The sequence below is a fragment of the Trichechus manatus genome, unplaced genomic scaffold, assembly GCF_000243295.1.
Source record: "Trichechus manatus latirostris isolate Lorelei unplaced genomic scaffold, TriManLat1.0 scaffold00227, whole genome shotgun sequence".
Taxonomy (NCBI): domain Eukaryota; kingdom Metazoa; phylum Chordata; class Mammalia; order Sirenia; family Trichechidae; genus Trichechus; species Trichechus manatus.
This window is the reverse complement of record NW_004444163.1, coordinates 620,838-648,491: the sequence shown is the minus strand read 5'-3', so window position 1 is coordinate 648,491 and position 27,654 is coordinate 620,838. Positions and strand designations below refer to the sequence as shown.

Sequence of the window (27,654 nt, the reverse complement as noted above, 5' to 3'; positions counted from 1 at the left end):
ATCTATGGGGAACAATTTTTATTTTTATTTTTTTTGGTAAGCTCTGAAAGGGCATGATTCCTATTTATTCAACTTGTTCATGAAATTTCCAAGAAGGATTTGCTAAGGCAGCTTATGGGCATAAGAATTTGCACTGAGGCACCCATAAGAAGTTAGGTGGGCAGAGCGGGCCTCTGGTACAGTAGGCAGCAGTAGGAGGTGAGCACAGGACCAAGAATCCAGAGGTCTGGATTCAGGCTCCAGCTGTGCCATTGACCAGCTGGGTTACCTCAGGCAGGTGACCTCTTGCTGGCCTTAGTTTCCTCATTGATAACGTAAGGGTTGGGTTTAGATAATCTTGTCAGGATGAGGGGAAGGAATGAAGGTTAGGTGCCTCCAGTGTGCAAGATGAGGTTTAAGTTTTCAGCAGATGTGTTTATTCTGGCATTGGTTTTATGTGTTAGCTGTTTCTTTTCTGTCACACACAGCCAGCCAGTTGCTCACTTTGTAGTCACAGCAATGACTTTTTCTGAGAGGTGCACTGGGCACCATACTATGCTGGTCTTGCTAGGGGGCTGGGGAAGCCCCCTTGAACAGCTGATTCATGTCTGAGTGGTTCTGCCTTCTGGCAGAAGTCAGAAGAGCAGTAGCTGGCATGTGGGTCCCATGATGCTCCCTAGAGGTGTTCTTCCTTTCTTTTCTTAGGATGTACTGTGGGCCCTGGATTAGTAGGTTTGACTTCTTCTCACTGATGAACAGTGAATATAAAGCCGTTTGCATTGTCAAGTTCTGTCTGCTCCGTTGTTCTGTACCAGTTCCCCTTTGCCTACCCCGGCCTTCCAGCATGTGTGGCATAGTAGAGCCTCATCTTTGTCTGTCTAACACACAAGCAACTGATCCTCCAGCACACGCCTTCCTCTCTAACCCCACAGAAGCTGGGTACATCCTGCTAACCTTGGCCATTGTCTTGCAGGTTTTAAGCCCCACTTACAAGCAGAGAAATGAAGACTTCAGAAAGCTCTTTAAGCAACTTCCAGACACGGAGCGCCTCATTGTTGGTGAGCTTGGTGACCTCAGTGGGAGCAGGGAGTCCCAGGGAGAACGCTCGGGCTGCTTCTATCTAGAGAAAGAAGCTGGCTTGGAGCCAACTTGTCCATCTGGGAACAGGGAGAGGGGAAGTCCGGATCACTGACCCTAGCAGTTGGGGCTCAGGGCTGGGCCTCAAGTCTGTGACAGCCTCTAGATCCTACCTGGAAGGAGTCATGGCACTCTTACCTCTGCAGACGGCCAAGGAATCCAAGGGATTGGGAGTAACTAGAGATGGCAGGGGGCTAGGTGAATTTCATTGGCCTTTTCTACCTCTTACTTTCTGGCCCCCTCCTCTGCTATATCATTCATACTTTCATTCATTCACAGCATATATTACATCCTTCATGTTCCTGTTGTTGAGATGCTAGGGCCATCCTTGGTGGTGGTGGGCTGTTGGGTCCTCCGGTGCTGTTGGGAGGGGTGACCTGCCTAGTATGCAAAGGTTTGCTGAACGTGTTTCCTGCCTCTGAGCTCCCCTGTCCTCCATCCAACCACAGATTACTCATGTGCTCTCCAAAGAGACATTCTTCTTCAGGGCCGACTCTACCTCTCTGAAAATTGGATCTGCTTCTACAGCAACATCTTCCGCTGGGAAACTCTGGTAAAGATGTAGGCTTGCTCCTTGGGCTATCCCTTGACCATGGCTGAGCAAGCTGCCCCACTTTCTCCCTTTTGCTGACTCAGTGCTCTACCTAAAGCCTTCGCATGACTAACAAAAACATGCGCCTGAGTCTTCAAGGATACCCAATTCTGAGTCCCAATAATGGGATCTCCTCTACCAGGCCTTCTTCTCCCTTCCTCTTTGGTGTGGAAGAGAATGTTAAGAGCATTTGCTTTTGGGAAAGACAGTAAATACTTGGCATGGATCACTGCAGAAGGCAGCATAGCAGAGTAAAGAGAGCCTTGGCCTTGGGTCTCAGAAGAAATGGCTTGTACACTTTCTGAGATCTTCAGCTCATTAGCTGTATGATGTTAGGTTAATCCATTATTCTTTCTTTGCCTCTGTTTCCTCATCTTATAAAATAAGGTGAGAGAAAGATAAACTAGACTTTTATGGTCCTATCCAGCCCAATGTTTCACAATTGTTTACATGACAAATGATGGGGCCTTTCCAAATTTAGTAAATTGTGTAGAAATGGGAACGCACTCTGGACCAAGAATCAAGCTATCCTTGGGCTCTAGATGAGGCTCAGTTACTACCTAGTTGTGTGGCCTCCATGAAATGAGGGGCTAAACCAGATGATTTCTGCTTTAGGAGGTTCCTTCTAGGTTTAGAAATATGTGAGCTGTGATCTGATTTCCTCTGTCTGAGCTGGTACCATGAGAACACTCTTTGCCTGACTGCAATGCTTCCTCTTGCTTGTTGTGCATTCTGTATCCTGGTGGGGATGCCAGTTGACAGTCCGTTTGAAAGACATCTGCTCCATGACTAAAGAAAAAACAGCTCGCCTCATTCCCAACGCCATCCAGGTTTGCACTGACTCGGAAAAGGTAAGTGGAGTCCAGTCCTGAGCTCTCCACTCTCCCCACTCCCCTTATTCTCTTATTTCTGCCCTCAAATTGCAGTAATGGTGGCTGTTAGAACTGGGGGGTTGCAGATTGCAGGAAGCATCTCCAGGGTGGGCGGGGCAATTGGAGTCTGAGCAGTGGCGCGGGTGGAGGGGCAGAACATTGAACTTGGAGCCAGAACACCTGAACTGAAGTCTTGTGACAGTAGACATGTTATGTAACTTCTCTGAGCCTCAGTTTTCTCATGTGTGAAATGGAGCCAGCAAGACCTATTTAACAGAGTCTTGAAATGCCATCATATATTTAAAAACACTAAATTGTAAAGTGCTATACCAGTGCAAGTGGTTATGATTATGTATGAGCCTAGCAGGTGATCTCTTAAGGAGGTAATCAGAGGAGTCTGATAGGATGTGATTGTCCAGAATTTGTTAGATACATTTTAGGGCATAGAAAATACTGTAACCTTTGACCTTTAACCAGAACCTGAAGATCAATAGAGTTAGGGCTAGGTGTGAACTGGGTTTCTGCTGAAGAGAAGGTGTACAGTTCCCTTGGATTTGGGCAGTTCAGTGGCTTTGGGGTCAGAAGGTTCAATTCTGGCTCTGGCACTCACCAGCTTTCTGATTATACAGGATGCTGCACCTTGTCTCTATTTTTCTGTATTACTTGTTAGCAATTATGTTTTCTTTCCAAGGCTTTTGTGTGGTTTAAATGAAGTAGCATTTATGGAGCACCTTGTATGTCTTCAGTAAAACCTTGGTTTCTGTCACCTTCCTGTATGATACGGGGGTGCCTACCCTACTAATGTGTAAGCTGCACAGGGGCAGGGATCTCTTTCTGTTTTGTTTGCTGATGCTCCCTCAGATACTTAGACTAGTGCCTGGCACCTACTAATACTCAAGTATTAGTTGAATTCCAAGTTCCGGTAAATAGTAGGAAATTTTTTATGGAGATGAAAATTTCAAACCAGAGAGAGAAGACCTAAGGAAAGCTTGGGTGATAATTAAAGGATTTGGCTACAGTGGGAACTTGGAATTCCCAGTTACTTAGTCTTTCATTGTGCTTACCCCTCTTCCTAAAGTCCCTATGCCATGATCACGGATAACTGAGAATTAGTAGTATTTTGGGATGAAATCAGTAAGTTTTCTTAAAGGAAGGTGCATTGTGTCTCCATTCATTATATTGAAAGTCTGAACAGGCATTTCTTAATCATTTTCTCTTCCAATCTAGCACTTTTTCACTTCATTTGGAGCCCGAGATAGGACATATATGATGATGTTCCGACTCTGGCAGAATGCTCTCCTTGAAAAGGCAAGTTCTACCCAGCTACTTCCTTCATATTCAGCATGTACATCCACCAAGAATGTTCTTTCTCTCTGTGGGTGGACCCCATGGAGAGAGGTGTTTTCACTGTGGTACTGGCCACTGCCAAAGACACCCATGTCTCTTCGTGGTACTGAAAATCCCCCAGACTTGCTGTGAGTCACTGCTTTTCACACTGGTAGTATTGCCCTGAGCCCTGAAAGTGGCATACCCTGTCATGTGAATGGTCTCAATGCTGACAAGAGTAAGGTACTCATCCTCTCAGGCACTTCACTGCCACCAACTGACGACTCAAGTGTTTGAAGAACTCTGTGAGGAGACACAGAGGAGGGCAGTGTCATGGTCTCTGCCCTGAGAGAACTTCTACTCAGGTGGAGTTGGAGTTTTGGAGAACAATCTCTGGTCCAGAGAAAGAGACATAAGAAAGCATATATGTATACATGATATGACATGTATGTATATAAACATATGCATGAATCTGCCTGGACTCTTGCCCAAATTCATTACTCTCTAAAGAAAATTGAGTAGATATATTATTTAGAGTTTCTTCTAATCTGAGAGGCTATAGCCCTGTTACAAATCCTGATAACGTATTTGAGATCCTCTGCCTTTATTAGCTATCAAGAATGGTAAAATGATAATGTCTTTGAGTCTCCACTGGCAGGTTTGAATTTTCAGTCCCTACCTATTTTCATTTCTCAGTAAGACATGGGGTCATGTGTATGGTTGGCAGATGGCTCACAGAAGAGCTGTAAGAATTCTGCCTGATGATGAACAGGGTCTGCTAACTGTGCTTGTCCCGACGATGGTCAGGCAAGCTGGGCCAGGTGGTCAGGTCAGGGATGGCCACATAGATAAGGTGACTTTAAAGAAGGGTAGGACATAGTTTAGCAGAGAGGCAAATGTGTCCCAGGAAGGGTTGATGGTGTACATAGAGTCCAGAGATGGGAGTGGAGAGGTCTAGATGAAGGAGACAGAGGTGCCACCCTCTGGTTCTGTGAGGGCCAATTCAGAGAGCTCCCACCCCAAGCCCTGCCAGCCCAGAGATGGGTCCTGACTATGCCATTCTGGGCAGTTCTCCTAAGTTGGAGAAGCAGAACTCTGGCTCATGGCATCTCCCCAGCTGCCTATTTCTTTAGCCATATCTTGAAAGAATGGAATCAGGGAGCTCCTAGATTCTTTATGAAAACTCCTGGTGGCAAATATTCTTCAAGTTTGTTTTGTTTTTTAACATATTGACTGCACCTGTTTTTCTTAATGTTCCTGCCCTCTTTTCACATGCTGATCCCTATCACCTTCCCCTTTCCTCCCAACCTAGGACTTACTTGTAGCCCCTACCTCTGATGTTTATCTCTCTCCAAAAACTCTGAGTCCCTGGAGAACTCAATCCCGGTAGGAATGCAGCACAGAGCTTTTATGGAGGCCATGGCGCTCTGGTGTCTCAGTGGTTAAGAGCTCAGCTGCTAACCAAAAGGTCGGCAGTTTGAATCCACCAGCTGCTCCTTGGAAACCCTATGGTGCAGTTCTCCTCTGTCCTATAGGGTCACTATGAGTCAGAATCGACTTGACGGCAATGGGATTTTGTTGTTGTATGTAGACACTCAGGGCAATTAGGAAAAACTAGAACTAATGAGTAGAACTTCAGGTAAACTGATTCTGCTTGAGAATAAAAAAGAAAGCTTTCAGATAGCAGAGAGAGGGTTGGATGAGATGACTTTTCAGGCCCCTTAAACAATGAGAATGTGGGACTCTTTCTAACCACAGGAACCCTCTGGCAATGGAATGGGCTATCTTTGAGGTCCAACCTCATTCTTGGAAGTGACCCAGTAGGGCCAGGGCCTCGTAGCCACCATCCCGTATAGAAGATTTCTGTGGCGGGTGGGAGACTAGCTCAGGAGACCTTCACCTTCTGCGGTGCAAATGAGAAGCTCAGTGCTTTTGTATTCTACCCCAGGTAACATTGGTTTATACCATAATGCTAGACCTCATCAATAGGCACAAAAGATGGAGTAGTTACCATCCTCAAGAGGACAGTTGGTCCCATTCTGCAAACTTAGTTGAAGGCACACGCAAGGAATGACCAAGTTCGTGGCCTTGCTAAAACCAGTCTTCAACCTGGAGGTATGGATCTTTGCTGAGATCCCTGAGAGGAGGAAGAAGGTGGAAGACGTTGTCAGGGAGGCTGCTGCTCTCCTCATGGTTCAGTTACGGAGAGGCAAGTTGAGCTCAGTGCCTCTGCATAGAGATGGGGACCTGAAAGAGGAATGATCTGAGTCACCTGTTTTCTCCCCACAGCCTCTGTGCCCCAAGGAGCTCTGGCACTTTGTTCACCAGTGCTATGGGAATGAGTTGGGCCTGACCAGTGATGATGAGGACTATGTGCCCCCTGATGATGACTTCAACACGATGGGGTGAGCTGAGAGTAGGTTGCATGGGGAATTGGGAGTCCTCTCAGATGAGGGGCCCCTGAGGAGAAGGTAGGATGGCATTGAAGTCCCCAGTGGGATGGTGACATCTAAGTAAAGACCCAGAGGAAGTGAATCATGGGGATATCTGAGGGGAGAGCATGCCAGGGAAGAGTGGGCAGACCAGTGTGACTGGGCAGAGTGAACAAGGAGAAGAGGATAGGGGATGAGGTCAGGGGGTGGTGGGGCCAGATTCTGAGGGTCTTTTGGCCAAAGTGATGATTGACTTTTATTCAGAGTGAGATGAGAAGCCAAGGGAAGCTTTTGAACAGATAATTGATAAGGTCTGATTTAACATTTTAACAGGATCTCTTTGGCTTCTGTGTTGAAAATAGACTGAAGGGGAACAAAGACAGAAGCAAGGAGACCGATTAAGAGGCTGTTGAATTACTTAGTTAATTTAGATGAGAGATGACGATGGTTTGGACCGCAAGGGTAGCAGTAGAAATGATGAAAAGTGGTCTGTTTCTGAATACTTTGAAGACGGAATCAGAAATATTTTGAAGGGTTTGCTGATGGATCAGATGTGTAGGACATGAGAGAAAGAAAGGAAGCAAGTATGACTTTAAGTTTTTGGTTTCGCCATCTGGAAGGATGAAGTTGTTCCAAGCTGAGAAGGACAATATAGTCAGAGCAGGTTTTAGGGGAGGATCAGGAGCTTGGTTTTAGGCATGTTCAGATGGACATGACTGTTAGACAGCCAAGTGGAAATGTCAAATAAGCAGTTGGGTGTAAGAATATGGAATACAAGGGAGAAGTCTGGGCTAGAGACATAAACATGTTAGTTATTAGTGAATAGCCATGAGATTGGCTGAAATCTCCAAGTGACTAAGTGAATATAACCAGAAGTCCAAGATCTGGGCATGGGCACTCCAATGCAAGGAAGGATCAGCAGAGGAGGTCATGAAAAAACATCCAGCGAGGTAGGAAGAACACTAAGAGAGTTTACTATCCTGGAGCCTTGGCAGTAGTATGAGAAGCATAGAGCAATAGAAAGCAAATAAAGAGCACTGACTGTGTACTACATAGATCTGGGCTCCAGTACTAATTCTGATACTTAACAGTGGTATCACCTAATCTCTGTGAGTCTCAATTTGATTATCTCTAAAGTACACCTAATGATTTACATAGAATTGTCGTGGATCCAGATGAGGTGTAATATGTGATGGCAGAGTATAGTAGAATACAAGTCAGATGTTGATGATGATAATGACACTGATGATAAGGATGATGATGTTTCCTTGCGGGAGGCTACAGTGGCATTCCTGAGGTGCACCTTCGTCTGAGGAGGGTTTACCCTGAGGTGTACAATGTAGAGAAGTTAACTAATTATGATTCAGAATTTGGGCAGTACCACCAACAGAGCACTTAGTGTTCAGAGTGCTGTCCTAGTCATCATGTGGGATATAGACTGTAGGCTCAGAGCCCAGATATCGGATTCAAATGGTCAGGTTGGAATGGGTACCAGTGGGTAAAATAGTTAACAATGGTAAGGAGTCCCTGGGTTAAGCATTCAACTATGATCAAAAAGTTGGCGGTTCAAACCCACCCAGAGGTGCCTCAGAAGACAGGCCTGGGGATCTGCTTCCAAAAGGTCATAGCCTTGAAAACCCTGAGGAGTGCAGTTCTACTCTGCACACATGGGGTCTCCATGAGTCAGAATTGACTTGATGGTAACTGGTATGGTATAATGGGGCATATTTAGGCGTATGGATAAATCTAAGGAGGGTGCTTAGGAAAAGTGAGTTTGGAGCTGGAAATTTTATGTGGGCAGGAAAGTGGTATGTGGGAAGGAGATTTCAGGGGAGCAAGGAGAAAGGAGAAGTTTTTGGTAAGAGGAAAATCATATACAGAGCAAAGAACCAGGAAAGCCCATAGTTTTGGATAAGTAGACAGGTCTGAGTTTCTTAGAATAGCTGGTGATTTTGACCACTGAGGTTAATGTGAGCTCACTGGTGTCTTCTCTCTGATCACTGTGCCTAATCCTCAGCTACTGTGAGGAGATCCCCATAGAAGAGAATGAAGTGAATGACAGCTCGTCTAAAAGCAGCATAGAGACCAAGCCGGATGCCAGTCCACAGCTGCCCAAGAAATCCATCACCAACAGTACACTGACTTCTACAGGGAGCAGCGAAGCCCCCGTCTCGGTATGAACAGAAGCCCTTTGCTTCCACCCCCAGTCCAGTGGCTGGTGCTTCCCAGCTTAGTTTACTCCACAGGATCCCATCCTGAGGAGTGTGCAGAGGCAGGGTTTGTTACATTGAGCTTAGTTAAGGAGGCATCCTGGAGCAGATTGGGCTCTCTGCATTCTAGTAATATAGTCCCAGGGTCCAGAACTGGGTTCTCGGTACCTGGGGTGCAAGATTTTGTTTGAATGCTGAAAGGATGAAAACCCTTGCAGAGAGCTTCTCCTTTCACCTTGCTCTGTATAGCTTTCAAACTTGCGGGCCCACCTTTAGGCCACTTCCCATGTTCCTTCTCAATCTTTTTGCCAGTGTCCTTCCCTGACCTACTGTAGAAGAGGTCTAGAGTTTGGTGCAAAAGCCAGGTATAACGTGGTATTAAGCTCAGAATTCCTGACCCAAGTCCATTGTGTGAGGTTTGCTCTTGGTGGGTGCTCCAAGTCAGCCCACCTTAAGGTTGTCTGGAGAAATAGAACCAGTAAAATATATATAAATATAAGGTCCCTGGGTGGTGCAAATGTATTGCACTCTGCTGGTAACCAAAAGGTTGACAATTCGAGCCCACCCAGTGGCACCACAGAAGAAAAGACCTGGGAATCTGCCTCCATAAAGATTACAGCCAAGAAAACTCTATGGAGCGAAGAGCAAACTAAGCCTAAACCTACCAGAAGAAAGGAAATAACAAAAATCAGAGTAGAAATAAATAAAATCAAAACCAGAAAAACAATAGAATCAATAAAACCAGAAGTTGGTTCTTTGAAAAGATCAATAAAATTGACAGACCATTAGCTAGACTAACAGAGAAGAAGAGAAAAATACGCAAATAACCAAAATAAAAAATGAAAGAGGGGGCATCACAACTGAACCAATAGAAGTAAAGAGAATTATGACAGAATATTATGAACCACTGCATGGCAACAAACTGGATAACCTAGATGAAACGGACACATTCTTAGAAGCACACAGCCTACCCACACTGACTCAAGAGGAAATAGAAAGTCTCAACAGACCCATAACAAGTGAAGAGATTGAATCAGTGATCAGAAACCTCCCAACAACAGCAAAAAAAAAAAAAAGGTCCTGCACCAGATAGCTTCATTGGGGAATTCTACCAAACATTTAGAGAAGAGTTGACACCAATACCGTTTAACCTCTTCCAAAAGATGGAGAAGGAAGGAATACTCCCTAATTCATTCTGTGAAACAAACGTAACTCTGATATCCAAACCATACAAAGAGACCACAAACAAAAGAAAACTACAAGCCAGAATCTCTTATGAATATAGATGCAAAAATCCTCAACAAATTATAAGCGAACAGAATCCAACAGCATGTTAGAAGAATCATACACCGTGACGAAGTGGGATTTATTGCAGGAATGCAGGGATGGTTCAACATTAGGAAATCAATCATACTGCATCAATAGAACAAAGGAAAAGAACCACGTGATCATCTCTATGGATGCAGAAAAAGCATTTGATAAAATCCAACACCCTTTCTTGGTGAAAACCCTAAAGAAGATTGAAATAGAAGGGAAATTCCTCAATATGATTCAGGGCATATATGAAAAGCCACAGCCAACATTATACTTAATGGAGAAAGACTGAGCTTTCCACTTGAAATTGGGAACAAGACAAGGGTGCTCCCTCTCACCACTTCTGTTCAATATTGTATTATAAATCCTAGCCAGAGCAATAAGACAAGAAAAAGAAATAAAAGGCATCTGGACTGGAAAAGAAGTAAAATTATCTCCATTCGTGGATGATATGATCCTATATAGAAAATCCCATAGAGTCTACAAGAAAACTTCTGGAGCTAGTAGAGGAATTTAGCAAAGTTGCAGGGTACAAGATCAACAAACAAAAATCGGTTGGGTTTCTATATACCAGCAATGAGAAATCTGAAAGGGAAATTAGGGAAACAATTCTATTTACATTGCCATTTAAGAGAATAAAATACTGGAATAAATCTAACCAAGGATGTGAAGGACTTATACAATGAAAACTATATAATATTGCTGAAAGAGATTAAAGAAGACTTAAATAAAAGGAAAGATGTTTTGTTTTCATGGATTGGAAGACTTAATATTATTAGGATGCCAGTACTACCTAAAACAATTTATAGATTCAGTGCAATCCCAATCAAAATTCCAAAAGCCTTCTTTACAGAAATAGAAAAACCCTCAACTTTATATGGAATAGCAAGAGGGCCTGTATAGTGAAAACACTTAAAAGAGAAGAACAAAGTAGGAAGACTCACACTTCCCAATTTTAAAACATACTATACAGCTACGGTAATCCAAACAGCCTGGTACTGGTATAGCAATAGACACATAGACTAATAGAATAGAATTGAGAGTCCAGAAATAAACCCACACATTATGGTCAACTGATATTTTACAAGGGTGCTAAGTCCATTTGATGGGGAAGGAAGAGTCTCTTCAATAAATGATGCTGGGAAAATTGGATTTCCACATGCAGAAAAATGGAACTGGATCCATGCCTTACACCATACACAAACACAAATTCAAAATGGATTAAGGGCCTAAATGTGAAAACTAAAACCATAAAATTTTTGGAAGAAAATGCAGGGGCAATGCCGTTGGGCCTAGCTTTTCGCAATGAATTATATAATAACAAAAGCACAAACAGCAAAAAACAAAATAAATAAATGGGACTTCATAAAAATTAAAAACTTTTGTTCATCGAACGCCTCTACCAAAAAAGTGAAAACACAGGTTACCAACTGGGAGGATATCTTCAGACACCATACATCTGTCAAGAATCTCATAACCAAAATATATCTAAAACTTCAATAACTTAACAACAAAAAGGCAAATAACCCTCTCATAAAATGGACAAAGGACTCGAATAGACATTTCACCAAAGAAGACATTCAGGTGGCCACCAAACACATGAAAAGATGCTCGGCATCATTAACCATCAGAGAGATGCAAATCAAAACCACAATGAGATACAATTTCACTCCCACTAGGATGGCTAAGATTTAAAAAAAACAGAAAACAACAAATGTTGGTGAGGATGTGGGGAAGTTGGAACCATTATCCATTGCTGGTGGGAATACAAAATGGTGCAGCCATTGTAGAAAACTAAAAATATGACCCAGCAATTCCACTCCCAAAAGACTTGAAAGCAGAGACTCGAAAAGAGCTTGTACACCATTGTTCATTGCAGCACTATTCACAATAGCCAAAAGGTAGAAACAACCTAAATGCCCATCAGTGGATGAATGGATAAACAAAATGTGATAAATACATACAATGAAACTACTCAGCCAGTAGGAGAAATGAAGTCTTGATACATGCCACAGTATGAATGGAGGTGGAAGGCATTATGCTAAGTGAAATAAGTCAATCACAAAAGGACAAATATTGTAGGACCTCACTTACATAAAAATACAAGAAAAGGCAAATGTACAGAGATCAAAGTATATTAGTGGTTACCAGGGCTGGGAGGGAGGGGGAAAGGGGTTAATGACAATGGAGAAATTACATTGATTAAGGGTAGGGTTGCACAGCTGATTATTGTAATTGCAGTCAATAAGTTGTACACCTGTAAATAGTTGAATTGGCAGAAGTGTGATAGACATATATACAGCAACAGTAACAACAAAAGAGTAGCTGCTGAGGCTGCTTATGTACAACCAAACACCTCATGGGATTTGGTTCCTTGGTTTGGAGGTTTAGGGTCGTGTTTTCATGGGACATCCCAGTTAATTGGCCTAATAATGTGTTTAGTATTCTGTTCTACCTCCTAGTTTGTTGCAGTAGTGCCTGGAGTCTTAAAAGCTTGCAAGTGGCCATCCAAGGCACAACAATTGGTCTCTATTCACCGGGAGCAACAGAGCTAGAGGAAATGGAATGCGTGGTTAATTGCCTCCATGAATAACTGCCTCCTTTGCCATCAGACCAGAAGAACTGAATGGTGCCCAGCTACCATTACTGAACATTTTGATCAATGATTCCATAGAAGAATCCTGTTCAAAAGGGGGAAAATATAGAACACAATTTAAAATTCTCATGGACTCTAGACTTTCTGGAGCCACAGAGGGTGAATGAACCCCTGAAACTGTTGCCCTGAGATAATCTTTAAACATCCCCTGAAGTCATCTTAAAACCTAGTAATAGTCTAGGTTAACTAGCAAAAAGGGTCTGCCTTGAGCATTATGTTCTTTTAAGAACTATCTGTATGGGATCAAAGCAACAACAGCAACTAAAAAGATTAGATAAGAACCTTATGGGTCAGTGAGTTTATGTTAATGAGGGTGAAACAACTCAGAATAGGTGAGGATGGTTGCACAACAAGTCACTACATTGTACGTGTAGAAACTGTTGAATTGGTGTATGTTTTGCTGTGTATATTCTCAGCAACAACTACAAAATAAATAAAATGTAAGAAAAAAAAAGCTCTATTGAGTAGTTCTACTCTGTAACACATGAGCTTGCCATGAGTCAGAATCAGCTCAACAGCACAAGACAACAACATAGAAAAGTTAGAGAGATTGACTGATTGATTTTAAGGAATTGGGTCATGTGATTATGGGGGCTGACAAGTCCAAAATCTGTAGGTCAGGCCACAGGCTGGATGTTCCTGCAGGCTAGCATCCCCAAATCCGTAGGTCAGGTGATTGCAAGAATGAAGAGTAGAGGAGTTCTGACATAATGTCTGTTTATAGCCTGAAGGCAGAATGCACTCTAGGGAAAACTCCCTATTTTACTCTTAAGGCCTTCAACTGATTGGGTAAGGCCCACCAATATTATGGAAGGCAGTCTGCTTTATTAAAGCCAACTGATTTAACCACATGTAACTACTTCATAACAGCATCTGGACTAGTGTTTAACCAAACAACTGGGTCCCAGAGCCTAACCAAGTTGACGCATAAAATTAACCATCATAGCCCCTATAGCAAATCTGCTGCAGAAGACCTCTTTAAAGTGTTGAAAAGCAAAGATGTCACCTTGAAGAGTAAGATGAGCTTGACCAAGCCATGGTGTTTTTAATCGCCTCATATGCATGCAAAAGCTGGATGATGACTAAGAAAGACCAAAGAATTGACGCCTTTGAATTGTAGTGTTGGCGAAGAATATTGAATATACTATGGACTGCTGAAAGAAAAAACAAATCTGTCTTGGAAGAAATACAAGCAGAATGCTCCTTAGAAGCAAGGATGGCGAGACTGTGTCTCACATACTTTGGACTTGTTATCAGGAGGGATCAGTCCCTTGATAAGGAGGACATCATGCTTGGGAAAGTACAGGCCAGCGAAAAAGAGGAAGACCCTCAATGAAATGGATTGACACAGTGGCTGCAGCAATAGGCTCAAACATATCAACAATTGTTGGGATGGCGCAGGACCAGGCAGTGTTTCTTTCTGTTGTACATGGGGTTGCTATGAGTTGGAACTGACTTGAGGACACCTAACAACAACAACAACAACAGCCCCTATAGTGGGGAACTATTCCAGGTCTTTTTTTTACCTCCTTGATCTAAAGTCAAAGTTGTACATAAATACAGAACTATAGGACAGAAATCCTCACAACTGGACCAATAAGCAACATCATGATTAACGAAGGAAATACTGAAATTTCAAGGATTTCACTTTGCTTGGATATATAATCAGTGCCCATGGAAGCAGCAGTCAAGAAGTCAAACCACATTGCTGCAAAAGACCTCTTTAACGTGTTAAAAAGCAAATATGTCACTTGGAGGACTAAGGTGTGCCTGACCCAAGCCATGGTATTTTTAGTCACCTCACATGCATGCAAAAGCTGGACAATGAATAACGAAGATCAGAGAAGAATTGATGCTCTTTAGAAGCAAGGATGGCAAGACTATGTCTCACATACCTTGGACTTGTTATCAGGAGGGACCAGTCCCTGGAGTAGGACATCATGCTTGGTAAAGTAGAGGGTCAACAAAAAAGAGGAAGATCATCAATATGATGGATTGACACAGTCATTGCAACAATGGACTCAAACATAGCAACGATTGTGAGGATGGCACAGAACCAGGCAGTTCTGTTATACATAGGGTCACTGTGAGTCAGAACCAGCTGGTCAACACCTAACAACAACAACAGAATGATCAATTATTTGTTTATTCACTCATTCAGTTTAGAGTTATTGAGTTCCTAGTATATACATTCTGATTTATTTTCCTACTGTGCTAGACTTTTTGAAAGATCTAAAATATGTAAAAAGAATCTCTGTCCTCTGGAACTTCATAATAGAGGAGCTAAAACTTAATGAAGGAAGAGGATCAGGGTATGTGCTGGCAGGTAGAATAGGTGGGGTTCCTCTGGAGAAGAGTCTCAGAAAAGGCAGCCTTGTATTCCAGTGGTTTCGGAATCAGACCACCTGGTCTTAGAATGAAAACATTATTCATTTCATTCCTAGTCTCCATTTTCTGCCTCTACATTAGCTTTAAAATAAAAAGAATTGTATCTGTTCCCTTCCTGTGATAAATGGGAGAATGAATCAAGAAATGCTTATGAAGCCTTTTGAGCTTCTTGGGAAAAAAATGTACTACCTAGAGGCAGGGTGACATTGTTATACCATAGTGGAGGTATGGGCTTCAGGATAGGAGGTGTGACTGACGGTTCCCACTGTCCACTTGTGAGGCTTGATGTGCTGTTTTAAGGGTGAGCATGAGAAGGGCACGTCTTCCATGGCAGAACTGACTCCCAGCCCAGCTCCTAAACAGCTGTGTTTTAAATGTAAGGATTTCCAAGGCCAGGTCCTCCCTAATCTCCCTTTGGAGACTAGATCCAAATCAAGTTGTCCCTATTAGGTGACTCCTCTGTCTCCACTCCAGTTTGATGGCCTTCCCCTGGAGGAGGAGGTGCTGGAGAGCGACAGGCCCCTGGAGAGAGAGCTCGCCATTGACAACATCATAGCGGAGAAGATTGAGATCATCGCCCCAGTGAACTCCCCTTCCTTGGACTTTAATGACAATGAGGACATCCCTACTGAGCTCAGTGACTCTTCTGACACCCATGATGAAGGTAGGAGTTTGAAAATGGGCATAGAGTGGCCCTTCCTCTCTCCATTTGAAAGCTATAAAGATATCTGTGCACGGAGACTGGTCTCTAGGTTCCTGGTGTAAGGGTGGGTAACAGATTTTTTAAAAAGGTACATTTTGTTAATTAGCATACATCCCTTTTTGCAGGTACTCACATGCGGGGTCATCATCATTCTGTGTTTGTTGTCTTTCATTGCTCAACAGCTAATGCCTTGTCCTGCCATGCAGTCTCATCCCTAAGTGTACCCCCTGTGACATTAGCTTGTCTCACATCTCTGTCCCTCACAGAGATGCAAGACAAGGCAGTGTTATGTGCCACAGGGAAAGTGCCAGTCAGCTGCTCTCCGGATAATTAGATTTTAACGGAAGCTTCCTCAAGATGGCTGCAAAACCAACTAGTGACTCCTTTGTGGGGCTTGTAGACCAGGCTGGAAGAAAAGGTGTACCTGGGTCAGATAGACACTGAAGACTCAACTTCTCTCTAATAATTCTAAGTAGAGAGCTTCTTATTTCCCCCCTTACATAGGGTCAACTTCTAGGACCTCACTCGGGACAGTGCTGCTTCTTGCATTCCATGAAAAGAAACCACATTCTCAGAGTGTTCATTATATTGGTTAATGGTTTACCTCCATAGAATTGGTGATAGGTAATGGCTAGTGAGTATATGTAGACAGTGCTCACTTACTCATTTGCAGACATTCTCTCCTGTGGGTCACCTGTAGTGGTCTTGTGACCTTCGGTTCATTTCCCAACCCCCATCCAGGATCCTGTGCCAGTGCAAATGGTTGCACAGCTTGGATACCGCATAATGGGAGGTGCCTTTCACAGAAACTAAGATGTGAATATTCCCCCACTGCACTTGTACAATGCCCCACCTGTCAGTCTGTCAGTTGTAGCCACTGGCCCTGCAGGATACTTCTGAGTTCTTTCTTGGTCTTCTCAGGGTCCTAGGGGTGCCAGGAATGCCAGTGTCCTGGTTGAGACCCTATACCAGCCCGTGCAGGGGCAGTGATAGGGACAGTGGGGTGCTGAGACCTGGGAAGAGCCTTCGGGCAGTGCACCTACATACTCTCCTGCAGCAGATAGAACAATTCAGAAAATGAAAGGTTATTGAAACGATGAGGGAGATAGCTGTCTTATGGAAGGAGAACAGACCTGTGCTCTTAAGGACACAGCCCACTGGGTCTAGAAGCTTTTGTATTAACAGTATTATAGATTAGCCAGTATCCCTCGAAGACACCTATGCCATTTGTTGTCAATTAGGGCTAACTTAGGCTCTTGATAACAGGTGCTTTGAGTTCAGGCAGACTCAGGAATTAGTCATTCATTTGAATTTTAGTGTATGATCAACTTAATTGGGAAGGTTTGAGAGTGTAAAAGAAAATGGTACACCCCGAACCCGAACTCTTTATACAGAGTGAATGAACAGAATGCCAACCAGAGTGAACAGTGTGCCCCCCTCCCCCAGAAGGACAGAGCCTGGAACAAATCATGAGGAGTGGTGCTCACAAGCCCAGCCCGCCCACTCCACAGCCTAGCTCTGCCCTTGGCCACCATTCCCACATTAGCCAACAAGGCACCGTGCTCTGGGGGCTGGCCCGGGCTCACCTGTCCTTCTGCCTTCGCTATCCTACTTCCTGCTTCTCTCTTCCCTGCAGGAGAGGTCCAGGCCTTTTACGAGGACCTGAGTGGCCGGCAGTATGTGAATGACGTCTTCAACTTCAGCGTGGACAAGCTCTATGACCTCCTCTTCACCGACTCCCCCTTCCAGAGGGACTTCATGGAGCAGCGGCGCTTCTCTGGTCCGTTCTGGGCAAGGCCATCCCCCTTGCCCCTTCCCACTCTGCCCACACCTCTCCCCTCACTGTATTTCCGCCCCCCACCCCGTTCTTCCCTTCTTCCCAAACGCCCTCCTTTTTCAGGCCCCCTGCTGGGCACATGGTACCCTTTCTCTGCCTTACCCAGGCCTGGAGCCCCCACAGAGTCCTGCTGGCCTGCTCTGTCCACAAATGCAATGTCACTGCTTGACTCTTATGCCCTAAAGACTCTCCATGAATAAGCCCTGCCCAATTCCTGGCCTTACAGAGACCTCCGTCCAGTAAAGAGCAGCTACTACTTACTAGTTCTTGTTGTTGGCTGCTGTCAAGGTGGCCCCTCACTCATGGTGTCCCCATGCACAAGGAATGAAACGCTGCCTGGTCCTGTACCATCCCCATGATCAGTTGTGGATCCGACCATTGTGATCCATAGGGTTTTCACTGGTTGATTTTCAGAAGTAGATCACCAGGCCTTTGCTCCTAGTTCATCTTAGTCTAGAAGCTCCACTGAACCCTGTTCAGCATCAGAGCAACATGCAAGCCTCTACTGACAGATGGGTGGTGGCTGAACATGAGGTGCATTGGTGAGGAATCGAACTCAGGTCTCCTGCAGGGAAGATGAGAATTCTACCCCTGAATCACCAGTGCCCCCTTACTTACGAGTAGGCACCCCTTATATGCCAAATTTGTTACATTACTTGATTCAATTTTAACGACTGCCCTGCATGGTGGTAGTGTGATCCCCATGGATGAGGACACTGAAACTCAGAGCAACCATTCTTACTCGTCCAGGATCATACAGCTTGGAAGGTTGGGGGAGCTAAGATTCAAAGCTGTGAGTTGGTGCTCCAACCCTCCGTGCTCCTGCCTCACCCCTGTCCTGCCCCCAGCAGAGGCTGCGGCTCTGGCCCAGCAGAACTGTTAAGTTCCCTGCTGTATGAGAAAACAGTTGGGCACCAGCGTGCCCCTCTGCCCAGAGAAGATGTGCGGAGGGCATGGGGAGGTCATGCCTTAGAAGAGAAGACTTGTTCCCTAGGGATCTCAGGCCCTCATCACAGTGACTCCAGTGTTGCCAGAACCCCGTAGGTGGCCCTGAGACCTCCTGCCCCAGCCCTGGAACAATCAGCATTCTGGAGCCCTGTGTAGAATTTCGGCAGTGCTACAATGAGCCTCTTTCTGCTTTGATTCCCCCTCTGACCACCCCATTCCCCTGCCCTCGTTCGCTTCGTGGAGCAGATGAAGCCGCTCAGTGCTTTCCCTCCCCTGGCTCTTGGGCTCTCATTGGCTTGCTTTTGAGGGCCAGTCGGCAGTCAGAACAGTCAGGAGAAGTTCACTTGGTGGGGAAATTCAGACTGGGGGGTGCTTCTTTCCCACCCTCATCCCAGGTCCCCCCTCTACCCTCAGATATCATCTTCCACCCATGGAAAAAAGAGGAGAATGGAAACCAGAGCCGAGTGATTCTTTACACCATCACCCTTACCAACCCGCTGGCTCCCAAAACGGCCACTGTCAGGGAAACACAGGTGAGTTCGGGGCAGGGCTAAGTAAGCAGGCTGGAACGTCCTCTCCTCTCCTGGGAAGAATTAAGGATAGAGGCTACAAAGAAGTCTCTGGATGCAGGTGTGGTTTGGCACTGAAATGGTCGCATCCTGCATGCTCAGATGCTGCCATTTCCAATCATTCTGGAGTCTTCCACTCAGAAGCTGTGCAGTAGGGTGGTTGGAGAGCTGGGGAGGTTGGAGAAGGAGGTGGTTTTCCTGTTTTGCTTATCTTCAGTTTGTCTGGACCTTTCCTCCCCACAGACCATGTATAAGGCGAGCCAAGAGAGCGAATGTTACGTGATTGACGCCGAAGTCCTCACCCACGACGTGCCATACCACGACTATTTCTACACCATCAATCGCTACACTCTCACCCGTGTGGCTCGGAACAAGAGTCGGCTCAGGTGTGACATCTGAAGAACTTGGGTGGGTGCAGTGACATTCTGGGTGCGAGTGGGACCAGGGGGCTTCGCAGTGGAGAACATTCATTTGCTCCTGCAGGGAAGAAGGGAGTTGGGTATATTCTGCTGCCGACTCATTCTTTATTCTACCTTCTCTCTGAAGCCTCTGAGACGCCCCCACCTCACCTCCCTGTCCTGACATAGTACTTTATTCTCCCTTTTTTACTCTGTACACCTCTTTATAAAACTTCTGTAACTACTTCTCTTCACTGATTGTCTGTGGTTTATAAAGTACTGCATAGGTGCTTTACCTATATTAACTGGAATCTTTACGGTGACCTAGTGAGGTAGATTTTCTCCTCATTTTTCAAGTAAGAAAGCTGAGGCTCATGTGAGTTAATTTGCCCAGAGACGTGCTCTTAGTAAGTCTGAGCCCAGACTTAACACACACCTGTGCTCGTCCCAGCATGCCACGCTGTCCTGCGGTTTACTGTTCGTCTCCCCTGTTAGACTGAGCTCACTGGGGGCAGGAGTCACACTCATTCATCACTCTATTCCCAGCCCCCTGCACAGTGCCTGCACGTAGTAACGTCCCGACCGTGCTGATGGAATACATAATGATAATAATTCTGGTGGTAGAGTCCTGTCTGGTACTATGATGTCCATTCCAAGGAAGGAAGAACTTTAGACCCAGATCTTAAGATGTACATGCCCAATTAAAAATCAAAGCATACACCCATTTGAAAAGAATCAGATTGTATAGCTGAATTTTAGGCCAAGGTCTTTAGGTTGTAAGGAGAAGTTGATTCAAGTTGTTCAAACAAAATGGGAGTTTAGTGAAAGGCTACAGAGAGATCCCTCAGGAATCAGGGAGAGCTGACTACCCACACCTCAAAAAGGGCTGTGTCTTTCTCACCCTCATCTTGATTGTTTTGTGTTCTGTGCTGCTCTCTGCTCCCCTACTCCTCCCTCGCCTTTCCCTTCTTCTTTCTCTCCTCCCTCCAATCTCCCCTACCCTTTTCCCCACACTCTCTAGGTTTCTCAATTTCAGATTCCTAGGAGAGTCTTCCAATTGCTTGATTTTTCTGTCTAGTCAACATCTAGGTAGCTGGCTGACCTCAGATAGACCCTCGGTCCAGTAGACAGTTGTTGAGTGGGAAAGGGAGGTGGCTCCAAGTATAGACACACATCAAAAAGTCCATGGGTGGAGGATGGGGTGAGGGCAGGGCAGGCAGCCTCCATGGGGAGTGTAAATTGCAAGTGAAGTGCAGATGAACCTAAGGAGGAGGTAAAGAGGAGGCCTGCTGCATAGAAGAGGAAGGAGCTGAGACAGCAAGACATGGGCACTAGAGAGACCAGTGGTTGGGGGAGAGAATACTTGGAAAAGAGTAAGAGCTGGCAAAGTTTTGGGTATGGTGGAGAGGCAGGAGCCAGAGTGGACAGCAAAAGACACTCTTAAATGTGAAAGTGATGAAACCCTAGACCTGCTCAGACTTAAATAGTCTCTGGAGAAGGAGAGAGGGACCCTGCCGAAAGGATGGGCCATGTTACTTTCCTTTTAGTGTCAAGAGCCTTCTCTTGGCTGGCTGGCAGGCTGCATGGACCATCTGGAGCCCTCCTGGGAGGAGTCAGTGAGGTATCATGAGAAGAACTCTTTTCCTGAAATCAGAAGCCCTTGCTGTTAGCCTCTGGTCTGCTGGAATACTCTAAACCTGTTTTCTTATATGTGAAATGGGGATAAACCCACTAGCTCTAACAAACTCAAAGAGTGGCCAGGGAGATCAGGTGGTATTATGGGTATGAAAGGACTTTTTAGCCTGCAAAGTGCAGTACACATAGGAAGGTGTTTTGGCCTTAAACCCAAATCTCTCATTTCCCAGCAGAAGAGAGTCCTGCCCAGGAAATGACTCATCTTGTTTCTGGCTTGTTCCTCAGGGTCTCCACAGAGCTGCGCTATCGAAAACAGCCTTGGGGGTTAGTGAAAACTTTCATCGAGAAGAACTTCTGGAGTGGGCTAGAGGACTACTTCCGCCATTTAGGTGGGCACTACAATCATCACTGCTGGTAGAACTGGAGAAATGGTGAACTGTAGAGCTGTTACCCTTCAGGGGAAGGGGCGACGTGGAGAGTGGGGAGAGAAACCGAGACATTGAGTTGGTTTCATAGGATCCCTAAGTCTCCCCCAGAAATAGATACAAAATCTGGGGTATATGTGAACGTGTACATTTTTCTAGAGAATATGTCTGTAGCTTTTATGAGAAGCATTAAGGATCTGTGACTCCCCAAAAAACCTTAAGAACCACAGATTGCGTGATAATGGTGTTGAATCTATTATAGGAAGAATCTGCAAATTGCCTGTGAATGCATCTGTTAGGAAGTGTGTGTTATATTCCAAATTGTATACACAAGGGTGCAGATCTTGGGAATGTATGGCTGTACACAATGTTGAACAACCCAGAGAAGGGGCTGGGCTGGGTCCCAGAAGGACTTCCCGAGGCTCATGGGCATTGCTGAGGGATCTCTGCCCTCCCCGCCAATTTCCCAGAGCACTGTGTGGGAAAATGTTTCCCTTAGAGGGCTTGGTGAGAGCAGAGAGCATTGCCTCTGAAGGCCAACACATTGGGTTGTAGGTATGGAATGACGGCCTCTGATATGACCCTGTTGGCTCCAACAGAGAGTGAGCTGACAAAAACAGAGAGCACCTACTTGGCTGAGATGCACAGACAGTCTCCCAAGGAGAAGGCCAGCAAGCCCCCGACAGTACGGAGGAGGAAACGTCCCCATGCCCACCTGCGGGTACCTCACCTGGAAGAGGTGATGAGCCCTGTCACCACACCCACTGATGAAGAAGTGGGCCACAGGATCAAGCATGTGGCAGGTGTGTGCCAGGTGGAGATGGGTCAGGGCTCTGGCCTGGAACTTCATACCTGTGCCACAGCACACACATGTACACTCATTTTTCACCTAGGGTATGGTTTGATATAATTTGCATATGCCTCATTAAATCTGAGACCCCCACCCCTCCTTGATGCTCTACCTGCTTCCCTTTACCTTTTAAGTTCCCTAGCCCCTGCTAGACTGTGTGTGTGCTCTACTGCAGAGCCTTTGGGGTCATCGCTCCGTGTTGCCCACACTCCGTGGCTCCCTGCATAGGTTCAGGTATGCATCTTCCAGGTTCTTGGGAAATGCGCCACGGAGAAGCCTAAGCCCAGACCCCAGAGACTACCTCATAACACAAAGGTCAGGAGGTCCAAGGCAGCCCCACCTCCCCTGGCCCCATGGGCCCACCAGGCAGTGGGCTCCCTTGCTATTTCATTCTCTCCCCAACCAGTCCTTCAGAATCTCCTCCCTTGTGTGAGACATAAGCGTGTTATGTTTTAGTCGTGGCTTTGCTCACTTGTGGGTACTGAAAGGGACCTTAAAGACCAGCAAATGCAGTGTTTTTCAGACTGGGAACTGCACATCCCTGGGGGCTCCTTTGAGCTGAATGAGGATGGGGAGGAGGGAGGAGGAGCGTGCCAGCTTCTGTGCCCCTTACCCAACTTCAGCCAGAACACTGCCATGTGAGGTGTTTGCCATATGCATTTGAATAAAGGGTTCCATCCAGCCCCCTTTTCATACATGAGAGAAAACTAGCTTTCACAGAGGCTAAGTGATTTGCCTGACTTTGCATAGCTGGTTATGGGTAAAGCCAGAGCTGGACACTGGCTCTCTTGTCCTAGCCCAGTGCTACCTGCCCTTGCACAGGCGCAGATCACTCTGGCCCACATCTGTTTGTCCTAGCTACATAGGTCTGTTGATTTTATCATTTTCCAGTGACTCTTTGATGTTCACCTTGCCTGACACAGCCTTGTCCTCAAGGAGCTTACCATCCGCTTTTGGAGGGTTGAAGTGTCTATCATAGTGGTGCTGTGACAGGAGCAGTGTCTTGGTCATTTCCCAACATTTTCTGTGTGGCCAGTGTCATGTCAGTAGTTGTAGACTCGTGGACCTCAGTGGTGATGGCCTCTTTGTTCTCCTCACAGGTTCCACGCAGACACGGCACATCCCTGAGGACACCCCCAGTGGTTTCCACCTACAGAGTGTGTCCAAGCTGCTGCTGGTTATCAGTTGTGTGTAAGGGACTCCAGGCTCTCCTCTCACCCTGTCCATCACCTCCCTTCTCATGCCTGGGCCCATCCCTCATCTCGGGGTGGATGGGGCACCTGACTGCTGCATCTGTCCTCTAGTCTTTTCTCTGCCTCCCTGCACCCTCTTTACTGCTTTATTCAGCATTCACTGTATGCCAGGCCTTTGGGATTCAGAAGAAGATGCTGTAGCGTCCATGCCCTTCAGGAACTGTTTCAAGTGGGTGAAACAAACAGGGAATTCAAAACAATGGCAGAGTGGGATAAATACTAGAATGGAGATGCTATGGAGTGCATTAGGAGTTTGCTTATCCATTTACGAGAGATTGCCTAGACGTGTGCCATGTACTCACAGAGCCCACGTCTTGGTAGAGTGGCCAGGCAAAGCCAATGATTGCAGTACAGGACCAGGTTTATAATAATTGCCATTCCATTTGAAAACAGCAGGCTCAATACTTTGCACAGAAAGATGCTGCTGGGCTAGGAAAAGAGGCAGTCAAAAGAAAGGAAGATGTGAGCCGGAAGGATGCAGGTCTCTGGTGTACGTCCATGAGTGTGACTCCATACCGTAGCCTGCTCGAGATCTTTCTCAACCATTTTGAGCTAAGCACAGACAGCTCTTCCCCTTGGGTCAACCCACTGGTATCCCACCAGTGCCACTGCCTGGCTTCCCACCCCTTATGCTCCTGTGGGTGGGGGATGTGCCAGGTGAGGGAGGGAGGCACGGCTGGGGAGAAACCCTGGCTCTGCCAGCTGTGCACCAGCCTCTAGGCTTTCTCTAGTTCACTCTTGGGTCTAAGACTGGCCTCCACTGAAGCATTTTCAGGAGAGGTAGAGGCAGGGACACAGCCTTACTCTCGGGAAACACTGAAGGAAGCCCAGGAATGACATGGTCAGATTGGCATTAAAAAAAAAATCTCTCTTAAAGTAGTATAGTGACTGGACTTGAGAAAAAGGACTGGAGGCAGATCAGTGGGAACAAACAGCAGTGATCTAGATGAGAGTCCCTGTGGTGTAAACGGTTAATGCACTCACTGCTAACCAAAAGGTTGGAGGTTTGAGTCCACCCAGAGGTACCTTGGAAGAAAGGCCTGGCCTGCCTGTTTCCAAAATATCAGCTGTGGAAAACCCTGTGGAGCACAGTTCTACTGTGACACACATGAGGGTGCTATGAGTCGGAGACGACTTGACAGCAACCGATTCGTTTTAGATGAGAGTGGCTGTCAGACGAAGACTAGGGAGTAGAGCTGAGAGATACTAGAAGATAAAGACATGTTAACCCCACATTTGGTTATGTAGCTAAGGAAGGTGAAGTACTGATTTGAGTGAACATATATGGTTGTGTGATTAACAGAAATCTGAAAGTTGGCGAAAAGTTGTCAGAAAAGATGCTATCAGTTCCAGATATGTTGGAGGTGACAAATAGACTTTGAGAAATGTGGACCTGGAGCTTAGGAGAGAAGTTTAGCCTGAAGCTAACAATTTAAAAGCATTAGTGGTGGCATTAAAGCTGTGGATGTGAACGAGATCATGCAAGGAGAGTGCAGGCTGTGAAAAAGAAAACACATCAGAGCCCAGGCAGTGATCTGCACTGGGGACAGACACAGGCCGGCGCCACTGTGATCCGGCCAGTGGCGACCCGGGCCTTCCACTGCTTTTTCTTACTTAGACCACGGTAGGCCTTCACCACACAGCACACAGGGCACCCCTTGACCTTCATGTGGCACAGGCAGGACGGTAAACACAGGCCCAAATGGAGCAGATCTTGTGCAGCTTGTGCTGAAGAGGTGGCCATTCAGCTGAGTGGGGTCTGCTTATACAATTAAAGACAGTGCCATTGAAATTCACTGCAAGCTTTAAACATTCTCTTTTAGAACTTGGAACCCCTGAGAACACTGCTGAAGAGCCCCAGGGATTTTCGGCTGCCAGTTTAAGGAATTCTACCTTATCATAGTGCCATATGCACAAATGAGGCAAATAATATTACACACACACACACACACACATACACTTTGAAAGGTCTAAGGCAGAGTATATGCTTTTCTTTCTTTGCTGGTCTTTTTCTCATCCATTTGTTTTATCTCCCCATTTTTGTGAAGAATGCTGCAGTGAACATGGGTGTGCATATGTCTATTCGTGTGACAGCTCTTATTTCTCTAGGATATATTCCTAGGAGTGGCATTGCTGGTTCATATAGTATTTCTATTTCTAAATTTCTAAGGAAGCACTGTATTGTTTTACAAAATGGTTGTACCATTTTCCATTCCCACCAGCAGTGCATAAGAGTTCCAATCTCCCTGCAGCCTCTCCAGCATTGGTTATTTTCTGTTTTTTTGATACCTGCCAGTAATGCCGGGATGAGATGGTTGCTCATTGTGGTTTTGATTTGCATTTCTCTAATGGTTAGTGATCTCGAGCATTTCTTCATGTGTCTGTTGGCCTCTTGAATGCCTTCTTTTGGTGAAGTGTCTGTTCATTTCCTTTGCCCATGTGTTTAATTGGATTATTTGTCTTTTTGTTGTAGAGGTGTTAGATTTTCCAGCAGATTTTAGAGATTAGACCTTTGTTGGATTTGTCATAGTCAAATTTTTTTCCCAGTCTGTAGGTTCTCTTTTTACTGTTTCGGTGAAGTCTTTTGATGAGCTTAAGTGTTTAATTTTTAGAAGATTCAGTTATCTAGCTTATCTTCTGGAGTTTATATGTTGTTGGTTATGGTTTGTATCCTGTTAATGCCATGTATTAGGGTCTCTAGTGTTGATCTTGTTTTTTCTTCTATGATCTTTATAGTTTTTGGTTTTATGTTTAGGTCTTTGATCCATTTTGAATTAGTTTTTGTGTATGGTTTGAGGTATGGATTCTGTTTCATTTTTTTGCAGATGGACTTCCAGTTTTGCCAGCACCATTTGTTAAAAAGACTGTCTGTTTCCCATTTGATAGACTTTGGGCCCTTGTCGAAGATCGGGTGACTGTAGGTGGATGGATTTACATCTAGGTTCTCAATTCTGTTCCATTGGTCAGTGTATCTGTCGTTGTTCCAGTACCAGGCTGTTCTGACTATCGTAGCTATATAGTAGGTTCTGAGGTCAGGTAGTGCAAGTCCTCCTACTTTATTCTTCTTCTTCAATAGTGCTTTACTTATCTCAGGCTTCTTCCCTTTCCATAGAAAGTTAATGATTAGTTTTTCCATCTCTTTAAAGAGTGTTGTCGATATTTGGATCAGGATTGCATTGTATTTTTAGATGGCTTTGGGTAGAATTGTCATTTTTACAGTGTTGAGTCTACCTATCCATTAGCATTGTCCTAATTTCACCATCATATTTGAACGACAGTTTTGCAGGATATATTATTCTTGGCTGGCAATTTTTTTCTTTCAAGGTTTTATACATGTCATGCCATTGCCTTCTTGCCTGCATGGTTTCTGCTGAATAATCCGAGCTTAGTCTTATTGTTTGTCTTCTGTATGCGACTTTTTATTTTCCTTGAGCTGCTCTTAGGATTCTTTGTTTGTCTTTGGTTTTAGGGAGTGTGATTATGATATGCCTTGGTGATTTTCTTTTGGGGTGTATCCTATATGGGGTTCATTGAGCTTCTTGGATGGTCAGCTTTTCATCTTTCTTGATATTAGGGAAGTTTTCTGTCAGCAATTCTTCAACGATCCGCTCTGTGTTTTCCATTTTCTCCCCCTGTTCTGGAACTCTGCTCACTCACAGATTTTTACTTTTGATTGTATCCCACATAATTCTCAGAGTTTCTTCATTTTTCTTTGTTCTTTTTTCTGATTTTTCCTCAAAGTTTTATCCAAGTATTTGTCTTCAATTTCCCTGATCCTGTCTTCCATCATTTCAGACCTGCTCCTCAGTCCTTCTGTGATACTGTCCATTTCTGAAATCTTCTTGTTTATCTTTTGGATTTCTAATTGTTGTTTTTGTATGATTTCTAGTTGTGAATTTAGTTTGGCATTTTGTTCCTGCATTATTTTCCTGAGTTCTTCCATTTTTTTTTGTCTGTATTTTCCGTGAATTTGTCTACTTTTTATATGAATTTGTCTATTTTTTCCTCATTTTCATCTGCTTTTTGCTTCAAATCTTGCATAGCTCTGAATATTAGAGATTTGAATTCCCTGTCAGGTAGTTCTAGTGCCTTTTCTTCTACTGGAAAGTCATCTGGTGTTTTATTTTGGA

The 27,654-nt window shown here is 45.0% G+C and overlaps 1 protein-coding gene across 4 annotated transcripts in view; it reads left to right on the top strand.

Moving 5' to 3' along the window:
* GRAMD1B (GRAM domain containing 1B) overlaps nt 1-27,654 on the top strand; it is a 207,533-nt gene that overhangs the window by 174,253 nt on the left and 5,626 nt on the right. For 3 of the 4 annotated variants that reach the window (XM_023742967.1, XM_023742970.1, XM_023742969.1), the window contains exons 5-17: nt 953-1,037; nt 1,566-1,669; nt 2,464-2,559; nt 3,808-3,888; nt 6,196-6,311; nt 8,356-8,512; nt 15,357-15,570; nt 17,246-17,389; nt 18,809-18,927; nt 19,207-19,349; nt 21,282-21,385; nt 22,021-22,224; nt 23,372-23,462. In XM_023742967.1, coding sequence (XP_023598735.1) covers nt 953-1,037; nt 1,566-1,669; nt 2,464-2,559; nt 3,808-3,888; nt 6,196-6,311; nt 8,356-8,512; nt 15,357-15,570; nt 17,246-17,389; nt 18,809-18,927; nt 19,207-19,349; nt 21,282-21,385; nt 22,021-22,224; nt 23,372-23,462 — 1,658 coding nt within the window. The remainder of the gene's footprint in view (nt 1-952; nt 1,038-1,565; nt 1,670-2,463; nt 2,560-3,807; nt 3,889-6,195; nt 6,312-8,355; nt 8,513-15,356; nt 15,571-17,245; nt 17,390-18,808; nt 18,928-19,206; nt 19,350-21,281; nt 21,386-22,020; nt 22,225-23,371; nt 23,463-27,654) is intronic. The other variant, XM_023742968.1, reaches the window with a different exon arrangement.